Consider the following 27,650-nt stretch of genomic DNA (forward strand, 5'->3'; position numbering starts at 1 on the left):
CTTGTAATAAGAAGAAAACCCAACATAACTAGGAAGCTACTCTTTGCTTTTATGAATATTTCCTAATGTTCACTGTACGTAAGTCTGTGGATTGTACTAGGAAGAGCCATGTAAGTCTTCAGCCACCCTTCACTGAACTATCCTGAGCATAAAATGTAGGCCTAACAGAGTATCTCAGTGGGATTTGGCAATAAGCTTATTTTATATTAGCTTTCGTTTCGTGTCATAGGACTGTTGGTGCCACCTGCTGCTCTCTGGTAGGTAGATAGGTAGTACTCCTACAAAGCATCTCACTGTTTATCTGATAGGATTTATACTTGTGTTGCCACTTGGTGCCTGTGCAGAGGATTGATGGCAGTGATAGCAAATAACATTGTCCCTTAGGAAATGATCCAAACTAGATTTTGGCACATCACGAAGCAGAAGAGTGAGGTGTTACTGTTGGCTCATATATGAGTGATGGATGAGAGGGATAAGATGAAAAAGATTTTTCTTCTCAAATGACTAATTTAATGGTGAGGAGTACTATGCTTTCAAAATATGAAGAAAATTATTTGAAGATATATTTCCAGATAGCAGAACTAAAAGTTGAGTTTTCTGTAGGCTTGCTCAGATATAATGGATACACATGGATGTACGTTACTGTTAATGTTAAAGCAGTTCCTACTGGAAATTGCAAATCTTTGCAGTTGCTAGCAGCGCATATAAAAAGAAGGCCAAATGCAGTCCTGTAATAGATTTTTCAAGGCCATAAACATTCAAAAATACTCATAAGGAGATGAGCAATCCTGCAAACATTTCACAGAGATAGGAGACAACCATCTATTTGGAGGAACATTAAATAAGTACTAAGAATCACAGCCCAGTGATGTTTCCTTAAACAGATGAGGTAGAGATGTTTATTATTTGTTACCCATGGGCAGAGACACTAGTTTGCTTTTTCTGCTTAAAGCTTACCGGAAGAATCTGACAGTGTACAGAGGCAAGGTGTTAAATCACAAGAGGAATTGGCATACATTGGTGAAGGATAGAATAATGGAAGAAAATAAGAATTCTGGGGGGGTTTTATTGTTATTTTACAGGGCTGGGCAGAAGGAAAGTGTCTCTGTCATAGTAAAGGATGACTCTGTTTTCCCTTCACTGAGACTGAAGAGAGAGAGGAGTGGTAGTAGACTAGTACTGGACTTCCTATGCTTGAATAGAAAATGACTGGCAGGGATCAAGAGCTAAGAACCAGTTCATAACCACTTTCCTCATTCTTAAAGCATGACTGTTGAGTATTGCAGAATTAAGAATGGAAGTATCCTTGTTCTAGTGACACTGCTAGTCTGAGGCTTAGTTCAAAATTAAAAACACAGCAAAAAGAAGGATGTCAGGGACAGAAAGACTTTGTATTGCAGTAACATGAGGTGTCTGGGTCATTTGAGTTTAACAAGTGATCGGTGTTGTGGTGGTGGCAGTTTTTAAATGTTTTGGATCTTTGCTAAATAGTAAGACCAGCTAAGAGGACATCAAGTACATTTTGGCATGTAAAGCTATGCAAGACGTGAACATGAAGTCATGATTTAATGATATCTCTGTGAGCTGTAAACTGTGACCTTTGATACTGTTGTTTGAGTATGGCTTTTTATCTTGGCTGGGAGAAAGTCTTCCAGGGAGACAGTGAGTTCCAGCCCCCACAGGACTCTGTTGAAGGCTTGAGTTTATTTTGTGCTAATTATGCCTGGCAGTACACATCAGCACAGAGCTCAGTGCTGCATATGTCGAAGAAGCACAGTGTGCCTGCACAGTGGTCCCGTCAGTAAGGGAGAGAGGGGAAGAGGGAACCCATCAGCTAAAAAGCATCAGAATCACCACTGTTCTTGCACATTACAAGGGATCAATACATGTGAAGTAGAGCAGCATTCAAAAATACCCTGAAGCCTTCTCGCCAAGAAAATGGAGCTATTGAGTAGATTCCGGTGAGGATCAGCTGCTATTTACTGTTAAGAAGTCATATCCTGGCTATTTAAGACGCATGACAAGATAGTTAGTCTTTCTGACATGGTAGAACATAAACAGTTAAATACTGAGTTTTCTAATTGAGCTATTCATGACTACAAAGGGAAGGATCTACTTCAGAAAGTATAGAAACATTCTGAATAGTGACAGTGAGTATCAGATTTTGACAGTTTATTAGGACGATTTGACTTACCATCTTCCTGCAGAGGATGAGAACTGCCTGAGAATAATACATTTTAATGCTGTTTTGTCATCATTAACTTGGCAGTAAATACTCTAGCAGGTGCCTGCATATATGTTACTGAAGGAGTGCTACAGATAGTTTTTGCTGCCCTACCTGTTGACACTGTGGTTGACATCCAAAATGGTTTTCATTTGAGTTTAAGCAAACAAATCCTTCTGAAAGATTCTTCTCATGAAGCTTCCGTAAGTGTTAAGGGTCACTTGTTTGCTGAAGTATTTGTTTCCTGGGGGAGCGTTCTCTTAGATGTAATGCATCTTGGTTTTGTGATCCTTATCAAAATAGCATCCTCTCTGTATGCCTCCCAATTTTTAGAAGATCTTATTTTCATTCCTTTTGTTTGCATCAGATGTGCATCTTAATGTGGGTATCTTGAAACCAAATTGTTATCACTAGTTTCACATTTTTGTGCTTTTTTCCCCTCAAAGTTTTGCTTTGCTCCCACTAATAACATCAAATATTTTCGGTAACTGTAGCCCAGTGAGACTTTTGTTAGCGAGAGCAGTAGCTATACAAAACCAAGTCAGTGGCAATTAAATGTTGTTTATCAGATGAGGCTGATTATTTTGGCTGTGTTGTAAAAGAGCCAACAAATAGTTTTAGAAGTTGAAAACCTAAATTCTGTAATCCCTATTCATGCAAAGTACTGTTTACACATTTAAGTCCAGCTAATATTAATAAAGTGATGTGGAACTCGGTCCTAAATATATGATTTAAAATGTGGAAAATACAGTTAGATTAAAGGTAAACTTTTCTGCAATTCCATTTCTAGCTCCTGAATCCTCCTTCAAGAGAAGAGTTGGTAGGTCATTGCACCAGGGCTGATTGTGTTAAAAGCTGAGTAAATGTCCTGTATATACAAAGACAGCAGCATGTACCAAGTTAATACTTAACTTTAGATATATAACTGCCTTTCAGGAATGCTCTTACACTGAGCCCTGGTGTGGACAGATAGGTGTTATTGTCTAACTCATTACGTGTTTAAACAACTTTCTTTTAAATACTAGAGCAATAACTTTTTTTGATTTGTTTTAGGCTAGTAGTTATGCTCCCTTTTTAATTAATCTGTAGGGAAAAAAATTAAAGTGGCTTAATAAGCTGTAAACTGTTTTGACATTTTAAATGACTAATGCTCTTGCTTTGTGTACATCCTGAGGATTGTCATCCCAATGGTGAATATTCCAGTACATCTCAGGGTTTTCGAATCAGTATTCTTATTCTTTGTTTCTATTGCAGCTCCAAGTAGTTGATTAGAAGAACCTACTTAAAGCTGCTAATAACTTCCTTATGGGCAGTATGTCCCCACTGTATTAGAACTGTTTCGTGAGTAGCTCAGCACCAAGCCCAACATACATAAGCTATTGCTGGAATTCAAAACATTTATTCTTTTTTCATAAAAGAAGTTTGAAATAGTAGTGAGAAAACTTTAAAAAATGCTGCGTGTTGGGAAAAGGTATCCTTAAAGTACCTAGACAGTAACACAGTGTTATTTTATTCTCCTTGTAAGGTGGCATTGTTATCTTTGTGTAACACCCAATATAGCACATTTTTCTTTTCCTTTTTTCATTTAGAAGTGAACTGTATTCACTGGGTGTAAAATCCATAGTAATTTCACTGAAGTAGTGTTAATTTAGTCTACTCCAGGATAAATTAAAGCACATGCTCACCTAAGGTGATAAAATGTGTTAATTTTCTGTCAGTTCTAGGAAGCTGTATGTGGAGGTAGGGAAAAAACGAGATTGCCAAAATAAGACTGAGTCAGAAGGAGAACATGAGTCAGAAAGAGAATGTGAGTCAGCATTGCTTACTGAACTGTTCATCAGTCTGCTAACTTGCTGTAGAAATTGGTTTGTAATGTTTTGGGAGGAGAGGAAAAAAATGTGCTTTTTCTGAGCCTCTGCATAGAAATATTCCTTATCTGCCAGCGAAGATAGCCAAGTTGCTTCTGAGTCAGTATGTTCCTTTCTTCTGACTGTTGTGGTATCAAGTTATGAATCTGAATTGGAGTGATTCCTTCTAGTTATGTTCCTCTGCTGCAGGATGTAGGAAAACAGTAGAAAATATATGTGAAGAGTAATTAAACAGGAGTGAGACTCATTGGTAGAGGATATGATTCGCTTACCAGAAATAAGGGTCTGAGAAAACTGGCTTCCCAAGTTTTATATTTGAAGTGGCAGAATAATTTCATAAGCTTGCTTGATGTAAGGAACAGTAAATGTAATTGGTGTAAGGAATCCTGTTTGCATTGCCTGCAGGTTTTGGTCACACGTAAAGCCAGCAGCATGGGAACTAGTCTGTAACACAGGAGAAGAACATGACAGCAATGTGCTGGAGAGAGTCTGCTGCTTACCCATTGAATAGGAGCGGATAGTTTTGGCAGGATGCCAGGGCTGTGTTGTTTTAAGGAACCTTGTTAAGGGAATATTTTACAAATACTGATATGTGCCCTGGTAATGCTAGAGTTGGTGGTGTGGTGGTGTTTGGGAGCCTGATGGCTAATGGTCCTCTCTAATAAAAAGCCAGCATGTCCATGGCTATGTTATACAAAATAAAGATTAGGTTTCCCTTCCAAAGGAAGTTCCAGCAGTTGCTGACTGCAGGATAGGAAGTGTGCAGATTTACAGCCTACAGATACAGAAAATGTGTTTCTTTTCACTAAAATGAGGCCTAGTGAAGCAGTGGAAATAGGACATTGCCCTTACATCTTGATCCTTGCATTCAGAAACGTGGTACAGCAGTGGGGTACTGTAACACTTTAATCAATTTATTTGCTTACTTTTCACATGAAGTGGTAGGAAGCTTTCTTACTCTTTCTAGGCTGAACCCAGATATTTTACAACTAAGTGAATAAAGTTGTGATCAGTTGTTAAACTACCTGCTGTTATGAATGATCCACCTTCCCTCGGATTCTTTTACTAACTACGTGATTATACATCTCTCGCTTGCGGTTCTCTTCCCTCTGTTACTTCAGGTGACTGTTCATAGTTCCTCCATACTCGGTGTAGCAGGTCATCACCTCGTGTTGGGTGGTTCCATTCCAATAGCTCACAGTTCTTGGCCCACCTTAAAGTTAGCAAACGTTTTGTGAGGGGAAGGGACCAGAAGGTCCATCTGTCCTCTGCAATTTGGAACAACCCCCTCCTTAATACGGCCACTGGGATTTGTATTGGACGACACCTGGAACAGGGCACTGCTTCAGTGCTGGTCACAAAATGGTTGTGCTGTGCAAGTATGAGAGAGTAAAAACTCATTGTTGCCATCTGGTAGATCTCAGCTTTGATTACTGGATTTTTTTTCTTTTAAGACAATTCCTGCAAAGTTGGTGTTTAAAGAAGAAACTCTCCCCCTTTTTTTTCCCCTTCTTGAGAAATTATTTGAAAGCAACTAGCTATTTTTCCTAGTGGGAAGGGCAGAGCAAATGGAATGTGTAATCTAACCAGGCATGGCCAAGTGAAACTTAAGTTTCCTAAAAAGCAAACGTGAAATGAGGATGTAGAAGCATGGGAACACACAGTGGTGGTGATGACATGTTACTGAAGGACTAACTCAGGTCCTTGCTTAAGTACCAGAAAAAAAACCAGCCTCTAAATCTAGCTAAAAAATATTTCTTTGGAAGTGATTTGTTAACAGATGGAATTAGCTGATAAAATAGTGTTTTACAAAACTTCCAGTCATTATAAATGAGTGTTTTTTTATTATTATTTTATTTCTTAACACTGTTCTTTGGAGGGCACACTATTTAAGACATTTGAAGAGGACATAAATATGTACATTTCTCTACTGCTTGTATAAATACTTTAATTTGGACAGATTTGTTTACATATTCAGAGTCTGAATGCACCCAAATACAATTGCTTTCTTCATATTTGTTTTGGTAAACATTTTAATTCTGCTTTACTTAGTGGGAAGTGTAGGATCTTAAGCATACTTGTTCTAGTGATTGTTGTTAATGGGAAACCTTTAACCAGTTGAGCAGATTAGTGTGCTAAGTCCATTCCTTTGCCAAATAGGTGGGATGCTTTGTAATCTAGAGTCTGTGGTTCTCTTGATCCAGGCTCTGGAAAAAAAACTTACTTTGGGAGTATGGAGAGGTGTTACAGGCTGAGGCTTTGGCAGGTATCCAAACTAAATGCTCAGCCAGGTAATTTTATTTTCTGGGTTTAGAAGCTAGAATGTGTAAAATACAAAATGAGTTTGTGGTTGGTCTTGATAGGTTGAGGGGTTTTTTCCTAAACTGAAGCACAGAAGGTGTGAATTCAGGATGTGAGGAGATAGATATTCTGCGTGTCTCCTACATGGCTTTCTTGGTCAAGGAATGGTAGAAGGTGTCTCTGTGTTAGAACTGTAAGGCAGTTTGCTATTTTGGCCTGTATATCCATGCAAGATGTGAACATGAAGTGATGATTTGCATTTACAATTTAATGTCTGATGTTCTAATTTTTCAAAGATTGTTTAAGTTAGATCTGAGAAGTGCAAAGTCCCCTGTTGATTTCGGTGCAAGTAGCATCATAAAGATAAAAAGCTGTGTCCACTGAAACATGAAGAAGAAAGTTCTTAACCCTATGTGACCTACAGCAAATTGCTGCTTTCTGACGAAAAATCATATGCTTGATATACCGCTTTCCTTTTCCTCTCATCAAAGAGGAGCCAAAGGGAAATAATTAATTGGGGTGTTTGAGGCAGAGGAGAAAGTAAAAGATCAAAAAGATTAAGCAAACTGTGTTAAAAGAGGAAACCAAAAATTGTGCATGATCCTGTTGAATTCATAGTGAAAATGTTGTCTTATTTTGTAACCATCTTGGAACATTTCCTTCTCTTGAACATTTTCGCTCTTTCAATTTTTCATTGAGAGGTGTGTTTCAGAAACTTTTGATGTGGTATGTGTAGTGGGGGAAATTTGAAAAATAAACCTATGGATTTACTCAGATATACTTCTGTCATTGAGTAGCCTTGATTATCAACTATCTTAGAGATGAATCACGCATTTTTATATACCAAAAGGTTTAGGACTTTGAAAATGAAAAAAACCAACAAGCCAAACCCCAGGTTTTTTTACAGTTCAATTTTAACACTTCAGTTAAAGTAGTCTCAAAGGTAAAGTTTACAATAAAACCAGTGCATTTATATTTAAATATACAACGTAAAGCTTTCTGAATAAAAATAAAAGACCGTAATATATTCTTATAATTAGTGGAACTGCCTTGTAAAAAATGAACGTCTAGATAACAGGTTAACTAAGATTAACCAGTGTAGTCTGAATTATAAATTGTACCTTTATGTTCTATATTTTCCAGTGCAGCCTAGGGTATGAAAAGTGGTGTATAAACAACAACAAAATGCTGACTCCTTTTTTTTGCCTCCCTGCAGCATTAAAAAAGATACTGCTATTGTTTGTCTGAAGGATTTTTACTTGTTATTGGGGCTTATGTATTTATACATAGACCTAAGTAAACTTGCTGTAGAGTATAACTTCCATGAAATACATTTAAGAATATTGGAAGGCAACTCAGATTATCTAGCTTAAGGGTATTTAAGTGAGAGAACATAAACTGATAGTGGCAATGGGACAGTATGTCATTGGTGACATAGGCCAGCAATGAAGAGAGCACAAATGTAGTAGGTTTGCTCTCCAGTAGTTGTGCAGTACGAATCATTACAGGCTAATAAAGACTTTTGTAGCCGTACCTATACCCTATACAGTAGGGCAAACGTTGCAGTGCTCGTTCCCCAGGCTCTCACCTAGGACTGGATGTTGGGGTGAAACCTGGGGGGGTGATGGGCTGGCAGGAGCCCTAGGCACATGGGAAAAGAGGCGGCCGCTTTGCTGGTAAGGCTTGGGGGAAAGAAAGTTGACTGGATCGCCACAGTGTCCCCTCTCTGCTGGTGTGACAGCGGTGCTTTTGTTGGACAGCGGGAGGTCGGGGCTGTAGGTTGGTTGCACCGAGAACGTGACCTTTCCTGCAGAGCCTGCCCAGCCAGAGGATGCGAAAGCTTAGCCAGTGGCTCGTGGTAACAGTTGAAGCGGAGCTGCAAACACTTCACTTTTAAGGGCTGTAGGTTAAATTACATAAATCTTAAAATTGTATAAATAGTAGTCAAGTTGAATCCCAGTATGGGAGAAAATGTATTTAAATTGTATTTAAATTTGTTGGTAACAATCTGACGGTAAAACGGACAGATTTCGACTGTTGGGCAATTCACTGCTTCATTATGAAGGGCAGGATTTGCCGCTTGGTATGTTCAATAATAAATATCTAGCAGTTGCCAAGAACTGTGTTAGAGATTTTAGTTTTCTACAGAAGGTGAATTTTTCAAGTACTGGCACTGAAAAATGACAGAAAATAAAGCTGAAAAAGTGTTTTGGGATGTCATCTAGCCTTATCCCAATTTTCTGCCCCAGAAGGGATACAAAAACCAGAGCCAATGTTCTCAAAGCTTTTAGGTGATGGAGAGAGGAGTAGGGTAGGGCAAGTTGATGATTCTGTGTAAAAACCTGTCTAGTCATATTTCCATGTCCCCCTTTTTCTTGGTTTGTTTTTTGTGTGTGAGTGTGTTACTGTCAGATTTAGAGCAGCTGCACTCTTCTGTTGTTTCTCTTCTTAAATTCCTCCTTCAGGGTTCTACTCTTTGGTCAGCACTTAAATATTCATCTCATTGACACGATCTGTTGCTTACCACTGCTTAACCTTCCTTGGATAAAGCCCATTATAGGGCCTAAACCTGTTGTTTTAAAGCTGTGGACAGATTGTCTTTTCCAGATCCAGCTGTGTACACTGAAGGCTGTGTAGCTTCTATCTATTTGTCACAACCGTGAATGTCCAGTTGGTCACCAGTTCCGCCCATGGAGCAGTTCGTGAGTGCTCCCGAGTCTTCCAGACAAAACTGGCTGAGACAGCAGTTTTGTTAGATGGCTTCCTCTTAAGCAAGTGCAAGTGATTTAACTTGCAGTGAGTTAGGAACAACAAAAGCTTTTGGCACAGCTGCAGGCTTCTGACAGGACTATTTTTGGCATAGCTGTTTACAGAGTGAGAGTCTGTTTACTGCTTTCTTGGATGAAAATATTATTTTGTCATCACTCTCGACTTAGATATGAATACAGAGTCTGAAACTGCATTTGTACTGATACGGAGAATTAAGAGCTTGGACACAGTGATAAGTTCAGAGTATTTGTGTTACATACGTAGCAGTGAAAGTGACTCCATTGCATATTGACTGGTAAAAAAAGGAGGACAAAGCTATAAACATCACTTAATGAGCAAAGAGGGCACACCCATGTAGCATGGATAAAGTGTTATGCATGTGACTTGTTTTTGTAAAGCTAGATTTTAAAAACGAGTAAAAAAATTGCTATAAAAGACCTTCTATGTTATCTAGGGGAAAAAGAGATCTTTTCATTTTGTTTTTATATTTACAGTTTGACTAACCAAGAGCCTTTTTTTAGGGCATCCAAGATGGATCTCAAGTGTGCTCTGGAAGAATGTTCAATGGCACTGAACTTATTTCTGAACAATAAGTTCTCTGAAGCCCTGGAACTACTTCGTCCATGGTGAGATCCTGTTATTTGCTGAAGTTACTGTAAACAGATAGTGTAAAGTATGCTGTCTGGTAGTTGAAGATTAATTTAAGGCCTCTGAAGACAGTAGTTTTCACTTATTCCCTTTTGTCCAAAAGCATTTCTTAGTATCTTTGGGTTTTAGCAGTGCACTTGTTTCTCCTTAAGACCATCGCAAAACCTGTTAATGAAGCACTGAACTGTTCTGTTGGAGTTTATCATTCAAGCTGTCTTTCCTTGTGCAGAGGGGAAAAGCAGGGGAGCAAGACCTTATCCAATGTATCTTTGATCAGAGAATTTGTACAGTGGAACTGCTTTTGACAAGACAACAAAGCTGGAACAAAACTCCAGAATACTCTTCTTGTTGCTTTTTATATTATGTTTGAGTCACAGTAGTGTTTACCCTTAAAGCCCACCTTTTGATCTTCTGACTAATTCTGCCTGTAGTTCCCCTGTTGCCTTTTCTCCACTGAGAAGAAAAGCATGGCAGTGCAGAGGGAGGGAACTAAAGAATACCGACAGGTTCGCAGGATAAACCTAGCTTACCTGTGACTGCCTGGGGAGGCAATCTGGGTGGCTGTTCTTTAGGACTGGGATCTGAATCCCGTTCACTGTTCTTCTCCTGTCTGTGTCTCAAAGATGTGTATGATGTTGAGGGATGTGTCAGTGAGAGGTAGTAGAGCAAGGTATAAAGTTATTGCTCTGCAGTTTGGTGATAGTAAGACTGAGAATGATAGATTGGTGTTGTTAGGTCAGCAGTATGGACAGGTGGAAGAACATGGTTAAATGAAACCTTGGGAGGGTGACACAGCTATCAAGTGTTGGCTTGTAGTCGTATGGAGAGCTCAAGTGTAGAGGAGGTAGGCAGGAATAACACCTTTTCAGATGAGCTATACTTACACCCAAGCTCACTTCTCTGAGCATTGCGGAGTGTTATTTGTGATAGAGCAACGCTTTGAGAAGGCCCACCTGCACTTGTGTATGCTAAAATTATTTTTTGGTAGTATGCAAAATACCAAATCCTACCTGCAAGGATTGTGCATGTGTGTATTACTAAATACACACACACATAATTACCCAAGTGTTTTTTGTAAATTTCATACATACGTATTTCATTTTGCATTATAAAACAAAAAAACCTTGTTTCATACAATAGTGTTTTTATTTACAGTAAAGTATTTCTTTTAGTTGACTTTTTCTATGAAGAAAAAAAATACTGTAAATTCCTTGGTTTTGATGCTTCGAATCCCTGACAGCTAATAGACTTTGAGCTTAATTTATGGCGTTTTCAGCTAATCTGCAAAGGAGGACCTAGCCTAGCAAGGAAACAAAAAGCCACCTTTAAAAATGAAAAAGCCAATTGCTTTAGTGAAAAATAGACTTTTAAAGAAAGTTAAACTTAAATCCTTAAATAATGTAAAAAGTTCAGGGAAAGTGTTGATATATTTAAGAAATAAACACTTAGCCCAAGGGTCTATCTTCCTTGACTCTGCTGAAGTTTCCTGTCTTCAGAATTACATTTGGTGGGTGGCTCCATGGAGAAGAAAAAAACTCGAGGAAACTGGAGAGGATCCAACAGAGAGCGAGCAGCATGGGTAGAAGACTAGAACATATGACTCAGTAAGATCGTGAGAGCTGGGTTTGGTTTGGTTTGGGAAAAAGGAGACTTGGGCATTAATCTACCAGCAGTCTGGAGCTACTGAGGGGAAGCTGCAAAGACAGAGACATCTTTCTCCATAGTGACAGATGGTAAGACAAGAGGCAGTCACCCCAAGTTGAGGCTTAGGAGGTTCAAACCGGACATTAGGAAAAAATACATGGATAGTACAGTATCAGAGAGGCCTCCAGAGGGCTATGCAGTCTTCATTTTCTTGAACCACTAGAAACTTGGGTAGGCAAAACCTGAGTTCACCTGACATAGTGTTGGCAATAGTGCTGCTGCAACTGTTAGGTTTTAGTATATGACCTCCCGTAGCCACTTTCCAACAATTTTTTTTTTTTTTTTTTTTTTTTGATTGTGTAATTATGTTGTGGAAGCCAGGCTGATTCAGTGTAGCCATTTATGCAGGACTGAGCGTGTGTGTACTGACTTTTTTATGACGCAAATGCAGATTTTTGTGTCTTTGGATCAAGTAGAAGGATGTCCTTACTTCTTATGCTAAGTGAAAGCACACGGACGAGTATTTATGTCAAGGCTTAATTAGCTAAATTAAATTGATATACCAGCAGACTATAAATGGGATGTAATTAAGTGCAAATGTTTGTGTAACCCAGTTAGGATATTTTCTGGAACTTGCTGTGACAGTATCCTGTGGAGGCAGACCTGTAGCGCCCAGTGGAAGATGACACTTGCTAGGTTGTGTTCTCATGTCCATTACTTTCCCACTTTATTCTTCTGACTTTTCACAAATTAATGCAAATGTCTCAGCATTTAATTTTGTATTGTAATTTAAAGTTTTGCTTAAATGCACAAGATTTATATGTTTGCCCTAGGTCTAAAGATAGTATGTACCATGCCCTTGGGTACAGCACTATTTTAGTTATGCAAGCTGCTATGACCTTTGAACAGCAGGATATACAAATGGGAATTTCTACAATGAAGGAAGCTTTGCAAACCTGTCAAAGGTAAGCTTAAGCAGTGAACATTTATGAGGTACTTAATCCACTAAGTGTTCTTAGTAAGATATCCCAGCTGTCTGTACACTTTCAAAGCAGGCTATTGTCAGTATGATACTGATCTAAATTTGGAAAGGTGGAGTAAGTCTCACTATCCAATTATTATGGGTAAGGATATGTTTCCTAGTATTGCGGAAATGACAGATTTGTTGGGTCTGGGCATGTGTGGCCTCTAAAGTTAGTTAAATGTTTGGTTGGGTATGTATACCTTCATGTAAGCTGACACTACATGATTGAACTGCCTGAGCTATTTCAACCTATGACTTTTTGTTTTCCCTGGGGATCAACAATTTCAAAGCTCCATATTTTTAATTTTCCCTTTCATCATGACAATACTCTTTTTATAAAAGTTGTTTGCAAAGGTGGACCTGATAGTCTAATAGGATTAAGCTTCTACTGAGGCTTCTTCTAAAACCAAAGCAATTTTTGTATTATTGTTCCAAATATAAGTGTTTAGCTTACCTTAAAATTAAAGGGCTATTATTCCCATCAAGAAAAGGATCTGTACCTTTTGCTTCTTGTCTTGGTTGGAACAACAGTGAAATAGAGTAGAAAATAGAAGTTATTAGTGACCTTTTATTTTTTTAATTAAAAAACCTTAGAAAATGGGTTGTCAAAACTAAAGTGCTTAACAAGCCTCTGACAAAACCAGAAATGAGTGCTTTATTCTACTGAACTGGTTCTTCATCATATTGGTTAGGCCATAATTTATCATTAATGTTCTCCAAAGAAATTACCTCCAAATGTTGTTAGTTTAGACATTTAACATCACCTCCTTAGCAATGACAAACAAAAGAAAAGGAAACAGGACAAAATTATCAGATACTGCTGAAGAAAATAAAGGGTCAGCAGTTTCTGCCTCTTTTTCAGGTGTGCTATGGATTCACTGTTTAATCTGAACTATGTTGTTTAGTATGTCTGAAAATTAGGTGTCTCTTTGTACTTCAGATGGTTTCAATGAGTGCCTCCATCTCTTCAGGATACGGACTTTTATGCTTAAGTGCTCTGGCCTAGTCTGTCACAAAACTCATAAAATGCAAGTTAAAGGCAATGAAACAGTCCAAGGTGAAGAATTGCCAGAACTACATGTGCCTGAATTGACCATATTTTTTTGTATGCATTATGTTAACCTGTAGTGTCATAATCTTTGTTGTTAGGATCCTGTGCTTTTCAGTGTGCAGAATAGTGTAAACAAATGATAAGCTAATGCTCAGTGTTTATAATTAATGACTTCCTGGCTTACAAAGTACATTCCTTTTCTGAATGCAGAATTGTTTCTTTAGCTTCTTCATCAAGCAGAGTTGTTTGTAAATAGTAACGAATTCATTTTTTGAATGCCATACTAAAATAAACTAGCAGTTTATAACATGGACAGTTGAGATCTGTTGAAAGTAAAATATGTGACTGTTTTGACATAATATCTGGCATAAAAGTGCCATAAATTACTGAAGTATTTATGTTTTCATTTGTATTGAAAACAGAGCTCCCTTTGATTTTTTCGTTCTAATTCTGAGTGCAAGTTTAAGAAATGGAAAAAAGTAATTAATAAAATTTTTAAGTCCAGTTCAAGTGGCTTGCCCAGCATCAGAGAGACCTCTGCAGCTGGTGGGTGGAAGTGGGGTGGAAGTTACTGTACACTTAGAGTAGATTAAATGCATGCTTGGAACATCAGTTAAGGTTGGATAGGCTTCTGAGTCTAGATGCATACCAGTGGCCATGATTAGACTACTCAAAGAATTGCAACTATTGGCAAATCATCACTTCAGTAAGAATGTCTATAAATTGTGGTTGGAAATGGTTAAAAATTACAAATAATTAAGTTAAAGTTTGTTTTGAAATGTCACTCAAGCTGTGTGGGTTTCTTTTCTTCCACGTACAACTGATTTAGATTCAGGAAAAGAAGCACGGTGGTGGAATCCTTGTCCAATCTAGTATCTAAACAGTCAGTGGATCAGTTGAGTGAAGGTAAGTGGTTTATAATACAATTAAAATAAAGTGAAAAAAGCTCAAAACCACCCTACCAATGCGTACGAATATGCTTAACTCTGTAACTTGACTAGTGCCTTACAGTAAAAACCAAACCAACCATCTATATGGTGGGTTTTTTTGAATTTGAATGCAAAGCTTCTCAAAATGGGGGGTTCAACCTAATTTTTTTTTTGGCTCTGAACATGCATGAATTAAGAAGGGAATGTCTTTCACAATACATTATAGGACTGAAGAGAGATTTCCGTTTTGGTTTTTTTGTTTGTTTGTTTTTTTACTTAAGACAGCTCCCAAAACTTTAAGAATCATTGGTGCTATGGAATATGTCCTTGTCATTAGTCGCATTGGAATCTGAATATGTTAATTTTTGTGGTTGTCTGTTTTGCCTTAAGGTGTTTTGGGAAATGGTGTCAGTACATTGTTCATGGCTCTGAAAATGTTGATCTCCTATTTCTGATTTGGGCAGAATCAAGTATGCATTTTTTTCTAACCTGACACAAAAGAATCCTCTTTAATACTGGACACATCAAACTCACCACATGTGCACTGTACATACTGCAGCCTTGTGCGTGTGGCTGGTCTTGCAGCATGGGTGCAGAGTAGCTCATGTCTTGCTCACGTCTTGTGTGCTAAGTCAAATGTACTTTAGTGCTGCATGAGGACAGAAAGTCTGCCCGGGGCTTTTGGTTTGTTGAGCATGACTTAGTGAAAACCTGTTCATAATGTCTTACTGGACTTAGGAAAAGCCTGAGCCACAGTGAGTGTTACCATTCATTTGTAAAAGTTTTTACTAAGACATAGAAGAAGGGTTGGAAGACCTAGTTGCTGTAGGGTGATATTTAAACTTAGGATCGATGGAAAGTACAGGAGAGCATCCACCAGAATGACAAGTAGCTTTTGCCCTAGACTGAAGTCAGCTCTGGCAAGATCAAAGGTTTTGTCTCAGGAGAAGCAAAATAGAAGACTTCTATTGGGATTTGTGTGTTACAGCTATTATTCAGCAGTTATCAAAACGGCAACAGCAGAATTCTGCTTTTTTTTTCTTTTCTTGGCAGCATTTTATTTGTTCCAATGCCCCAAGAAGATAATATTGACACTAACTTTGCTGACATTAAATAACTTTTCTTTCTTATATAGAGGAAATGCATGCTGAAATCTGCTATGCTGAATGCTTACTACAGAAAGCAGCTCTCACCTTCGTACAGGTAAAGTCAATTGTTTATTTTGTATCTATGTTTAATGGAAAGATGTTAGTAGTTGTGAAACATTGTTCCCACAATAGATATGGTATTTAAAATGCGAACTTTTTCCTAGTGAGTGAATGTTATTTCAAGGCAGTGTTTGAAAGTATGGGTAGATACTGTGCTACCCAGCAAAATCCTCTCTTTGTTTATATGAATAACCAAAGATGTTATTGATAGCAAAGAAACAAAAACCTAAGGTATATTGCAGTCTTATGAGGATGGTATGTTTAAATGACTTGCTTCACATCTGACAGTGTCCAGCACTTGTTTAAAAAGATGTTCAAGTATAAGGAAATGTCTTGTTTGAAAGTGCAAGTCTTTTTTTGCACAAAAAGGATAGAATGTTTCCCAACTAACAAAACTTCAACTGATGCGTGCTTGTCTCCCAATTCAGTATCATTCTCCATGCACTTTTGACATGGTGTCAGGACCAATATAGTAATGAATGATTATAAAATGAGCGTGCCTTAGCATCTGAGGATGATGACGATAATGAAAATGTAACCATTCAAGAAAGAAGTAGCAAGAGTTCTTGTACTAAAACACTTGCATTTGGTTGTTCAGTCTTGCAGACAAAACAACTGAGGTCTTTTGAAATGGTGACCCTTTTGTAGAAGCCAGAATTTCCTTTGGTTGATGATGCTGAGCCTTTTTTTGTGCTGCTTCACTTTCCACATCATGTATGCTGTTCCTGAGTATTTAAATGTGCATTTCTGAAATGCCTGCACATGTTCCTCTTCTGTGTGAGTTCTAAGAGAAAAAATTCTGTCCTGTTGAGGTGTTAACCATCTTGCTTTTCAGGAATTTATTTTTGATGGCTAGTAAGTACATTGCGGCTTTACTTTGACTTTTTTCTGGAGGTTAGTAAGCACACATGTTGGGTAGTACATGTGGGTACTGTTGATCAGCAAAGGGAATTCATCCGTTCAGGGGATTCTTTGGTTTGTCATCTGTCAGGTTCCGGGCTCACTTGCGTGTGTCAGAATCGGTATTTCAAAACTTTCTTAAAAGTTCCTACAGCACCACCTGGTGGAGAGCTTTTTTGTTTCATTGATATGCATTGGAAATTCTGTTAAAAGTAACTGACTTTTTTTTCACCACCCTCTTAATTTTTAAAATTTGTAATATGCACCAGAGCAATGTTACACCGGAGGGTGTTAACTTCAGTCTCAGAGATGAGTCTAATAACTGAAACACATTTTTAATATTTCCAACAACTGTTAAGTTACAAATAAATTTAACTGTAGCTGGAAGATTTTTATGTGTGTGTTATATATATATAGCTGAATGCACGTTTCTGTACAATTAACTTTTTTTTTTTCCCCAGGATGAAAACATGATCAACTTTATCAAAGGTGGCCTCAAAATTAGGACAAGTTACCAAATATACAAGTAAGCCATTAGAAAACACTTGGATTCAATGTTGGTATAAGCAGGTGCAGTTGCATTAATACCTCCAAAATAAAAAGAAATATTTTTATAGCAGTCATGATGATTATACTTCATGTGATTTCTAAGTCGTGCTTCTCCTTCTCTCCTTTTTTTTCCTGCATCAAAAGAGAATGTCATCAGGTGCTACAGATGACTCAGGGGAGCAAAAGCAAAAATGAAACTTATTACCAGTTTGAAGGAGGAGTAAATCTTGGAATTGGAGCGTTCAACTTGGTATGACTTTTTCAGACTACAGAAAGGCCATTGGGATAATTCTTTAGGATTCTTTCTTTGCAGATACAGTACTGCAATCCTGTTTAAAAATACACATTTGTAAAATGGAGATACAGGTTTTGAAGGTTTTATGAAATATGAAGACAGCAGTGGCTTTTTGCATGCATGCCTTCTAGGATCTTTTTACTAAGTTATTCTGAATTATGTTTAATTCTCTTGGACTAATTAATTTATGTATTTCTTAAGAGGAAAAACAGCTACATCTACCTGTGTGTACCAGGAATTTTTAAGATGCTGATGCTGTTGATTACAGGATACCTGGAGTGACTGCTTTTATTCCAACACCCATATGTATATCATGCTTTGCTTCAGTGGCATACTGTAGATTGGCGTAGGTAATTACAAATTCAGAATAATGAGCAGTAGTTTACTGAGTTTGTGCAAAAGAAAACCGGGCACATCCACTAGCATTTTTCTTTACGATTTACTACAGTTGCCTTTTCACATCTGTTGTGGCAATGGTGAGAGTTGATTTCTGCTGGTATGTTAATTTCTGTATCATTCCAGACTGGAGCTGGCCAGTTCTCAGTATGGTCAGAACTCCTCAGGTCTATATGCACCTGTCAGTCTTTAAAACCCAAGCAACTGGTAGATGTCTGTGTTCATAAGTGCTCTGACCTTTCCTATTCTTCGTGAAGTCTCCTCAGTAGGAAGCTTAACAGAAAAAGTCTCTGCTGGGCAGAGTGTGTTAGGATGAATGGAGCTTTCAAAAACTGACCTTTGAATAGACCTTTTTGTAGTGCTTGCTGAAAAGGTGGTGGTGATCTTTGTAAGTTTTCTGTTGTGTAGCATGTGGAGAATGCAGTTACAAGGGGAAGAAAAAGTGCATGTAATAGAGTGCTAAAGAATGATAACAATAGCTAGTATTTCTAACACAAGTATGCTTGCTGGTCTGCTAATTCAGTGCTCCCACAGTAGGAACAAGTAGAACTTTCGTGATACCATTGTGTCATTTGATTGGGGGTAAAGGAAGATGGCAATTGTAGATTGTAAGTACCACCGAAATGGATAACACTTTCATTCCAAATGAGCCACAATTTTCAAACAGTTCTGATCAGCTGAAGACAGAAATATCTGTCATTATCTGAAGAAGCACAGCTGGACTCTGTCTTGCTGTTTCCATGCTGGATGATCTGAGTTTCCCTGAAGCTGCAGACTGATTGCATATTGTTGATCATGCATATCTATTTTTGAGTTATTTTGTGTTTTCCTTTTCACTTATGTCTACTGGCATTTAACATAGTAGGTGGCATTTTTGGCTCAAGTTTATAGTGGTTTTACTTTTTTAATGTATATAGGTTTTTATTTACCTTGTTTTTGTTTGAAATATATTTCAGATGCTGTCGCTTTTACCAGGAAGGATCCTCCGACTTTTAGAATTTATTGGATTTTCTGGCAATAGGGTATTGGATCTGATACTTGTTTTTTCAAATTAGTCTTTTCTCAGATAAAGACTGTATGGATTTAATGTCATATATTTCATACTAACAGTGTAATGATCTATATTGTTTATCAGTATTGTAGTGTTAAAAAGATGAGAAGTGGGCTAGATGATGCAGGCATAAAAGCACACATGGTCATATCCTGATTTTGAACAGCTATGGGAAATGATCAGTCTACTTCAGAGGTTTTGAAATTGCAATTTCCCTTCCTTTTGCTGATCCTTAAGGAGAGGATATCAGCTTTCTTTTCTAGCCTATACAGTCAGAAATTAATGTTCCTCATAACAGTAACTGAGGGGGAATCAGTTCTACATGTTTCCACCCACAATCCCAGCCCATTTCTCTGGGAGAAGGAATTTGAGTATCATGTGTTCACTGTGGAATCTCTGTACATCTTTTTTTCATGGATAAGGAAAGTATTTGTAATCATAGCCTTGTTTTTGTAAACCTAGCCTTGTTTTTTAAGTATCTTACAGCTCTTTAAAACTCTTTTTTGCACCCATAAGAAATAAAAAACCCAAACAAAGCAACCCAGAGAATAACTTCAAGTTATTAATGAGACAAAGAGTCACCATATGGTCTTATTTCTGTTAGCTTGTCCACAAATACAGTTCTGCTTATGTAAAGTTAGACTTCAGTAGAGACTGATACATTCTGTTTCTTCCTGTGAGAGACCTGGTTCATGCTGAAGTTCTTCCGTAATACACATTTTTGCCCTGACTGAAAAGGCAATAAAAGCTGAAAGGAAAATAACAGACAACTTTGGAGTATCACCACATTTTTTTGTATGATGTTTGAATTCCCCTATAACTCATCAATTTGCTATGCAATAAAACTCCTGTTAGGTTAATACTTGTTTTGAGGCAAAACTGTTGAAATCTGATGTGTTGAGCAGGGAAGCTCTGAGCTATTCTCAACAATCCCCCAAGCAGTCAAGCTGTCATGTAATGGGCATAAGCTGGAAAGGGTGGGAAGAAGTTTCATGTGTTAAGAGCTGATAAGTCTCCATGAATCTGGATTCCTTTCTCTCAGCGCACACAAATTCCATTGTAGCTTCTGGAAACAGTATCTAGAAGTTGGTGTGTCAGCAGAGCTAGTATTTTGATCAGAACCTCAAAGTAGGGGCTGACTTGATGGAAGGAATTGAGGATAACCAGGGATTCCTGTGAAGGAAGACTCTTGCCAACAAGTAGCACTGGAACAGTTGAGAGAAGTTTTCACTGAACATAGATTTAAAGATGTTATTCTGAAAGGCTCATAGTCAGAAAATAGTGGGAAAGGGATGTAGACCTGTGTCTGCATGGTCTGTGTGGTGTTCCCATTTCACCAGAGCACTGAAATGCATTGGTAATTCTATTCAGTGTTAGCTTAATCTTCTCCTTCCTGAGTGCTATCAGCTGTGGCAGAACTGTTTTGGCAGAAGGTTGTGTTGGATCTGAGATAACAAAATGCTGAATTACAAAATACTTAAATCTGAAAGGAAAACTGGATTTGGGGGAGCCAGCAACTATTAATAGTAACTCTGTATACTGATAGTTAATTTTGCATGTGTTTGTGATGTTTCTTAGGAGTTGGGCCTCTGTCAACTACGGGAAGGCGCATCTGGCAGCAGTTTGAGGGCCATTCTGTGTACTTTCACCCTGTTGGTTTATCATACTTACGTCTCCTTAATCCTTGGTGAGACCCACTGTGTAGCTGTTCAGTCATGCTACACATTATGATAGATACTGTGATTTTTTTTTTTAACTGAATTTCAAAACTGTGGCCAATTAGCTTTGTAACAGGAGATTGCTGTATACTTAATTATGATCTGAAACTATATCTCTGACAAAGCTATGTCTGCAGAAACAGTGAGGGTAGATACCATTATACCGACATCTTGTTCCATTTGCAGGGCTGTCTCAACACGCAATAGCAAAATATCACAAAACACTTTTAAGTTCAGAGAAGTCCTTATCCATAAATTAATGTCAGATATCGTGAAAACTATCTCTAGAAAGAAGTCTGTACTCCCAAACAATTTACTTGGGAGTTCAAACATGTAGAGAATTAATTGCTTTTGCCACATGCAGCTAAAAGTCACCATTAATTCTATGTGCATCTTTGATACATGTTTTCATGTTCTTTAGTTTGGAAGTATTTTAGTCCTTGTCCCTCAGGCTCATCAGGAAATTAAGGAGAACTTCATTTCTTTCAGTATCACCTGTACTTCATCACTGAGCTCAAAATTAGGAAAGGAGGCAGCTGAGGAATGTTTTCCTAACTTGCTAAAGCACTTAAAGGGATTTCAAAATATAACTAGGATCTACGATGGAACAGTTTAAAGAGTATTCATATATTCTATTCTGTTTCTACTTACAGACATTTACTATCTTAAAAGCACTTAGTATCTTCAGGACAAGAATTCATGTTTATAGAAACACAATATGATTAAATAATTCTGCTTTTGCATAAAAGCCGTTATCCTTTATTCAAGCCATAATATGATTTGGAAACCATGAAACTCATTTTTTTAAGTACATTGAGGTTGGTTTGTTATGTTTTCTAGGTACAGGAGAAGCCAACCTTCAGGAAGCAGACAGTCTCCTTGAACCCTACCTCCAGAAATTTCCAAATGTGTGTATTCTCAATAAATTTTATAACAGTAATGTAGTTCTCTAAGCTTAAAATAGTAACTGGGTATTTTTTTCATCTCCTTTCAAGGGTTCCATTATTCTATTTTATGCTGCCAGAATAGATATACTGAAAGGAAATTTTGAAAAGGTAAATTAATTTTTTCTGTTTAAGGTTTTTATTTGTTCAGTGTTCAACTTGAGGAAAAAAATAGCTAATTCATCTAAGTAACTTATTTTAGTTGGACTGATAATTATGCTCTCATCCCTGTTCACGTTCAGTGTCAATATTGATTCCAGCTCTCTCTGTGTAAATGAGACTGAAAGGGAAGTTTATCTCATTTTACTAGTCAGGTGTTCTCCACTTGGGTGCTAGGAAAGAATTTGCTCTGTAATTGGACATGGCTCTCATGTGGAGCTGCAATTGAGCAAATTTTCATCATTCTTACTTAACTACATCATAGGCGGAGTTGAGGTTCCAAGAATGCATAGCAGCCCAGCAAGAGTGGAAACAGATTCATCATCTCTGTTACTGGGAACTGATGTGGTGCTACACCTTCCAGCAGAACTGGCTTCAAGCATATCGGTATGCAGACCTGCTCAGCAAAGAGAGCAGGTGGTCTAAGGTAAATGGGCAGGTGGACATTGTTATGATAGACCAGTAGCCTCTCCACAGTTAAATTTGCATTTAATTTCACACTATAAGTGTAACTTTTGCTTTCTTTTGAAACCCATAAGCAAAGGCACAATGGCACCAAAATGGTAGGTTTAACTGGGTGGTTAAGGAGAAATTTTTGTTTCATGTTCTGAAGCACCAGAGCCATAACTAACAATGCTTCAGCTCCTTGAAAAACAGAGGTACTTACCAGAGTTGTGAGGAAGAAGAGGGAGAGAAAAACTTAGTACTTGCATCTCAAGTCAAGTTCTAACACTCACTAATGAAACTTGGCTGAAGAAACTGTGTTAGTTAATTAAAGACAGATGAGAGCACACCTACTCAGCAGATGCTTTGCGACACGAAATGAGAAGGCTGCTGGAAACAGGGTCTCACGAGAAAAATTGGGGTATCTACCTTTTCCTTGTAGAAATGTTTCTCAAAGTATGAATGAAGGACAACGTGCAAATAATTTTTGATACAGCATTTCTGTCTGTTGCTTTCTAGATTACTGTTTCATTATGCTTAGTGGAAAAGGGGATATATCCAATTCTTAACAAAAGAGGAAGAGAATAGTATATTCAACATGAAGTGCAAATGTCTAGAATAGAATTACGGATGTTTATCTTTTTTTCTCTGCAAAGTCTTGTTATTGAGCTTTTCCTTGAATCAGTACTCAGATATTTTCTTCTGTTTTTTTTGAGGCATGTCTTGACACATAACAGATCATATAATAACAGTAATGGACTTTAGAATAGTTATGTCATTTAAACTTATCTCTTTACCAGTGATTTACATAATAAATTGTCCTGTTCTTTGCAAGAGACCCCTGTAGCATTCTAACTTATTCAGAATATTAATAAATATGTTGAAAATAAAATTATAGCATAAATTATGTGACAAAGGAAATGCTAAACTGCTATCCACCTGCCTAAGCATTACTGGAAACACTTCGCTGCAGCAAGTGGGGTGAGAGATTTGAGTCCTTAGTTATTGACAACCCAGCAAATTAGATGTGGTAATATGTTGCTGTTTCTTTTTGAAATAGGCAATATATGTATTCCAGAAGGCAGCAATTCTATGTATGCTTCCAGAGGATGATTTGAAAAGGACTGGTGAGGACATTGTATCTTTATTCAGGTAAGTATTTATAAAGCAACTACATGTGCAGTCTTTTTCCTCCACATAAAAGTTTGTGACTCGAGTATCTTTGTCTTGTGTTATTTAATTCCTACTTATAACCATCAACTTTTCAGTTTTTCTCTTTGCTTTTAGCATCGGAATATTTAAAATGCTGCTTTTAGCAGCAAACATATGTCCTACGGCTCTGGTCTAAGTGGTGTGAAACAATATAAGAAGTTATACTTCAGAGGTGAACAGCAAATCATACTAAATGAAATAAGTTTAAATAAAAATTACATAAAACAACTTCTGTTTTCCCTCCTGGTAGACAAGTGGATGGTCTAAAACAGAGAATTGCAGGAAAATCTATCCCAACCGAGAAGTTTGCAGTAAGGAAAGCACGACGCTATGCAAGTTCTCAACCAGTGAAGCTGATATTACCTGCCTTGGTATTTATGCTTGCTTTCTTTTCATCCCTTTAAAATAGAAAAGAGATAAGTATAATACTTTATACAGGGAAAGAATAATATCAGGTAGTATGTGTCTGCATTTTAAAAAAAATTTTTTTAAGGAATTACTGCATTCATGCAATGGGGATTTTTGTGAAATGTACTAGGGACTGGATCATGCTACCAATTGCTAGCAGTCCAAAACCAGAGCAAGATTTTTCATGTGAAAGTTCAAACATACAGAGAATGGTTGCTGTTGTCACATGAGGCTGAAAGTCACCTTTCAGCTAGAAACCTGCATGGGTTTCTAGCATATGTGTTACTGTTATTTATTTTGGCAGGATTTCAGTCCTTGTCCTCCAGATTCATTAGGAAGTTAAGGAGTACTTCAGCACTTTCTGTTCTTCTGGTGAAAATGAAGATTGGGGTTTTTTTGGTTTGTTTTTTTTTTTCTTTTCCACTTACATCGAGTCTGAGTAAAAAGTGCAGAAGTTAACGATACTTTACTAATGCTAGTCTAATTTCCCATGCTTTTAACTTCAGAGGCATTAGTAGTGCATGGTCTGTTTATGTGTACACAGCATTGACACTTTGCATATGTGTATGCTAAAATTCTTGTACATCGGTAGTTTAGCAACAACTGAAGATAAAAACATAATTTGAGAAGGAATTTTGTAATGTTAAAGCTCATTGATATAGAAAGAGGGGTCCAAAGAAAATTAATCCATCAGTTTTAAAATACAGCGTATACTCAGTTACGTATAAAGACCTCAGTAATAAAGTTGTCTTGGGCTTGTACAGCACAGTGCTATTCAGTTGTTAGTATATATCTTTGGTCTTGCTGTCAAATGCAGTCTCTTTTAATTTAAGAATTTTTCCATCATGGGTTAAGCAAAAATAGTGTATGGTGTTACAGCAGTAGGTGTAAATTAGACAGGACTACAGAATTGAAAGGAATCTAGCATAATGTAGTTGGTAGTGTCAATAACACTATTTCAGACTTTGATAGAACCAGTTTTTTCTCCCTCTGAAAACCTACATAGTCACAGCACAATATAAGCGGAATTATTTCAACAGTGTATTGTATCAGCTTCAGAATGATGTCAGGCTTCATATTTCAGAGGTGTAATTACAATTCAAATAGAGTAGAATGAATGATACTCTTGTGTTTGCAATAAGTAAGTAAAGATCTTGGCAAAGTTTCACATTGGTTAGCATTAACTCTGTATGTGTATTCTCTCATTCTCTTTATGTGTTACAATGTGATAATATTTAATGCATTGAAACAAGCATATTGCTTACTATTGTACCAAAGCATCTGGGAAGGTTTTTGCCAGGATTTCCCTTGGTTTTGTTTTTTTAAAATAAGATTTTATAGGAGTTATATTGGAAGCGTGTGTTGAATGTGTGTATTGGGACTACATTTTTATCCAGAAAGTTTTATCTGCTTCCAGTGTTGCTCCATATGAAAAGTAACAGCCTATACATTATAGCATCTATATATAAACACACGCACAAGTGGGTGTTTGGGTGCATGCATATATATGTATACTGTATGTACATGCACACACCCACAAATACACAAATTTATCTATAATCCTGTAGAAAGTAACTACTTTCAGCTGCTTCTTTAGTTCATGTGGCAGAGTCCACAATTGAACCTAAAATACCCAGTTTTGCTCATGTGTTACGTGGGTGATGGTAAACTATCGCGTGATAAATTCTTTTCAGTTTTGTTTTTAAAGATCTATGAAAATATGTGATAGAACCCAGTAAAAAGTGTCAAAACTTTCAATACTTAGAAACCCAGGTTAACTTTACCCACACACATTCAATGTCATTTTGCCTCTCCTATGCATAGATAGATACCCTTATGTGACTTTAAGTGATTATTGAGGCAAATGTGATTGTCTTTGTAAACTTGCATGTAACTGACAATGTCCTGTACTCGTTGTGGGTGGTTATTTGAAGTCGTACAGATACATTTATTCATGGGCTTCTCAACAGTGAGTGTTTTGGCTTTGGAACCTTTCATATTGTTTAAAATAAGTTTTTGTAGGCAGTATTTTTATGTACTCAAAATGTTCCGTAACAGCCTTCCAAGGGATACTCTTTAGTTAAATATTTATGCAATTTCATGAGTTTGTCTTGTTTATTTTTTTTTGTCAGGAAATGATGTATGTCTGGAATGGCTTTGCAATTGTGGGCCGAAGAGCGGACCTCACTGAAAATTTACTGGTAACAATTGAAAAAGAAGAAACTGCATTACAAAATGAAACTAGTAAGTGATCAGTTAGGATGGAATTAATAAGCTGATAAGAAGTGCTGACATTTTTCTTTACTTCTGTCTGCTAATGTTCTGTGAGATAAGTGTTGACTCAGGTGATGTGCTATTAAATCTGAGTATGGAAATTTTGGAGTTGCATGAAAGTTGATGGTGGTTCTTCAATATGTTCTTTATCCGGCTTGATGGATGCTGTAGAAGAACATAGAAAACTCAAGTATGTGAGGTGATTAGTTACAGAACTTAACTGATTCTTACTAAGTCATTCCAGTGTCTGAGGATGTTCTTGGAGCATAATCAGCTAATTTCTTAAATATCTGAAAAATATTTTTTCTAAACCCACTTACACCACACATTGACGTTACTACAGAGGACATATACTGAGCAGAATATGACTAAGTGTAAAGGAAGGAGTGAAGTACTATGCATGAGACTGGTTTTTTACTTTCTGGCAAAATAAAACATGTTTGCTAGTTGTGAAATAAAACATCTTTAACAAATAAACTTTGACCATGGTTTTAGATCTTGAGGTATTGAAGCATAGATGTTCAGGGTAATGTTTAGAGAATCAGTCCGTAACTTATTTCTAAAGGAGCTTAAGTTCCATGATTACAACAGGTTTACTGCAGAAGCACTGGCTTTATCAGGTTTTATCAGGTAGGTGCTGTCACCTGTCATGTGAACTTCTCGGTGGACTTCTCTTTTGGGTTGTCTAGAACGAATAAATACTATCTTTTCACACATGAAACTTTTTAAAATGGTAATTCCCTAAAAATAATTTCTGTTGAACCCAGATTCTATTCATACTTATCAACAATTTAGCAAAAGTTAGTTTTGCCACATGATTAAAACATTAAGTATGAAATGTAAAAGTACATCTAATTATGATTCACATATAAACTGAGGTTATGCATCAGAAGTTATACAAGGACGTACGAGAAATGCATAGTGGTAAAATCTGGGTAGTATAATAAACTAAATGAGAGCAACTTGCAAGGCCAAGACTGAATTGGGTCCCTTATTTTTTTTTGTGCTGTTCTTCAGATTTCTGTGGAATCAGTAGTGTGGCTCTTCAATCTCAAGTGTTTTTTCCTTTTTTTGTTGTCATATTAAAACCAAAATGTAGCAATATGCAAGACATCTGCAAATAAAGTAATGTTCCCATGAGTTCTGCATGGAGGGTTCTGGCAGAAGCTGTTGGGAATCCAGTGCTGTATCATGCAGAGGCTTGTACTGTAAGTTCTGATCAGTTGTAACAGTGAAATAAATTTCCTGTCAAATTCCTAAGCAGAGATGCACAAGGTGCCAAAATAAAAGGAACAGAAGTAAAACCAGAATGTTTTTCTTATGGAAAGATGCAGTTTACAAGTAGAATATAATCTGGAAGCATATTTGTGTTTTATGCTTTCTGTATCTTTTTCAGTAATAACTGCAGCCAAATGTAGTTTTATTCTGGACTTTGCATCTGTGAACGTGATTTGCTTTCAAAAATATGGACTCAGACAAGATAAAGACTCTGATTACCAAAATTGCTGCTGAATTGAGACCCAAAGAAAGTGATTAAGGCTATTAGCGCAGTGTGGCAAGGATACAATATTATTTTAAGAGACAGCTGTCTCTCAAAGGACTTTAAAGGACTGCTAAGGTGCTGTAAAAAAGTG

General features: G+C 37.2%; 1 protein-coding gene across 5 annotated transcripts in view; it reads left to right on the forward strand.

The window, feature by feature from the left end:
- Nucleotides 1-27,650, forward strand: part of TTC39B (tetratricopeptide repeat domain 39B) — a 77,539-nt gene that overhangs the window by 39,277 nt on the left and 10,612 nt on the right. For all 5 annotated transcript variants that reach the window (XM_030004249.2, XM_030004253.1, XM_041120819.1 and 2 more), the window contains 14 exons: nt 9,684-9,788; nt 12,288-12,419; nt 14,359-14,435; nt 15,594-15,661; nt 17,028-17,092; nt 17,260-17,365; nt 18,763-18,828; nt 20,436-20,544; nt 21,416-21,483; nt 21,571-21,630; nt 21,944-22,105; nt 23,183-23,274; nt 23,585-23,705; nt 25,875-25,986. In XM_030004249.2, the coding sequence (XP_029860109.1) occupies nt 9,684-9,788; nt 12,288-12,419; nt 14,359-14,435; nt 15,594-15,661; nt 17,028-17,092; nt 17,260-17,365; nt 18,763-18,828; nt 20,436-20,544; nt 21,416-21,483; nt 21,571-21,630; nt 21,944-22,105; nt 23,183-23,274; nt 23,585-23,705; nt 25,875-25,986 (1,343 nt within the window). The remainder of the gene's footprint in view (nt 1-9,683; nt 9,789-12,287; nt 12,420-14,358; nt 14,436-15,593; nt 15,662-17,027; nt 17,093-17,259; nt 17,366-18,762; nt 18,829-20,435; nt 20,545-21,415; nt 21,484-21,570; nt 21,631-21,943; nt 22,106-23,182; nt 23,275-23,584; nt 23,706-25,874; nt 25,987-27,650) is intronic.

The sequence above is a fragment of the Aquila chrysaetos genome, chromosome Z (assembly GCF_900496995.4).
Source record: "Aquila chrysaetos chrysaetos chromosome Z, bAquChr1.4, whole genome shotgun sequence".
Taxonomy (NCBI): Eukaryota; Metazoa; Chordata; class Aves; order Accipitriformes; family Accipitridae; genus Aquila; species Aquila chrysaetos.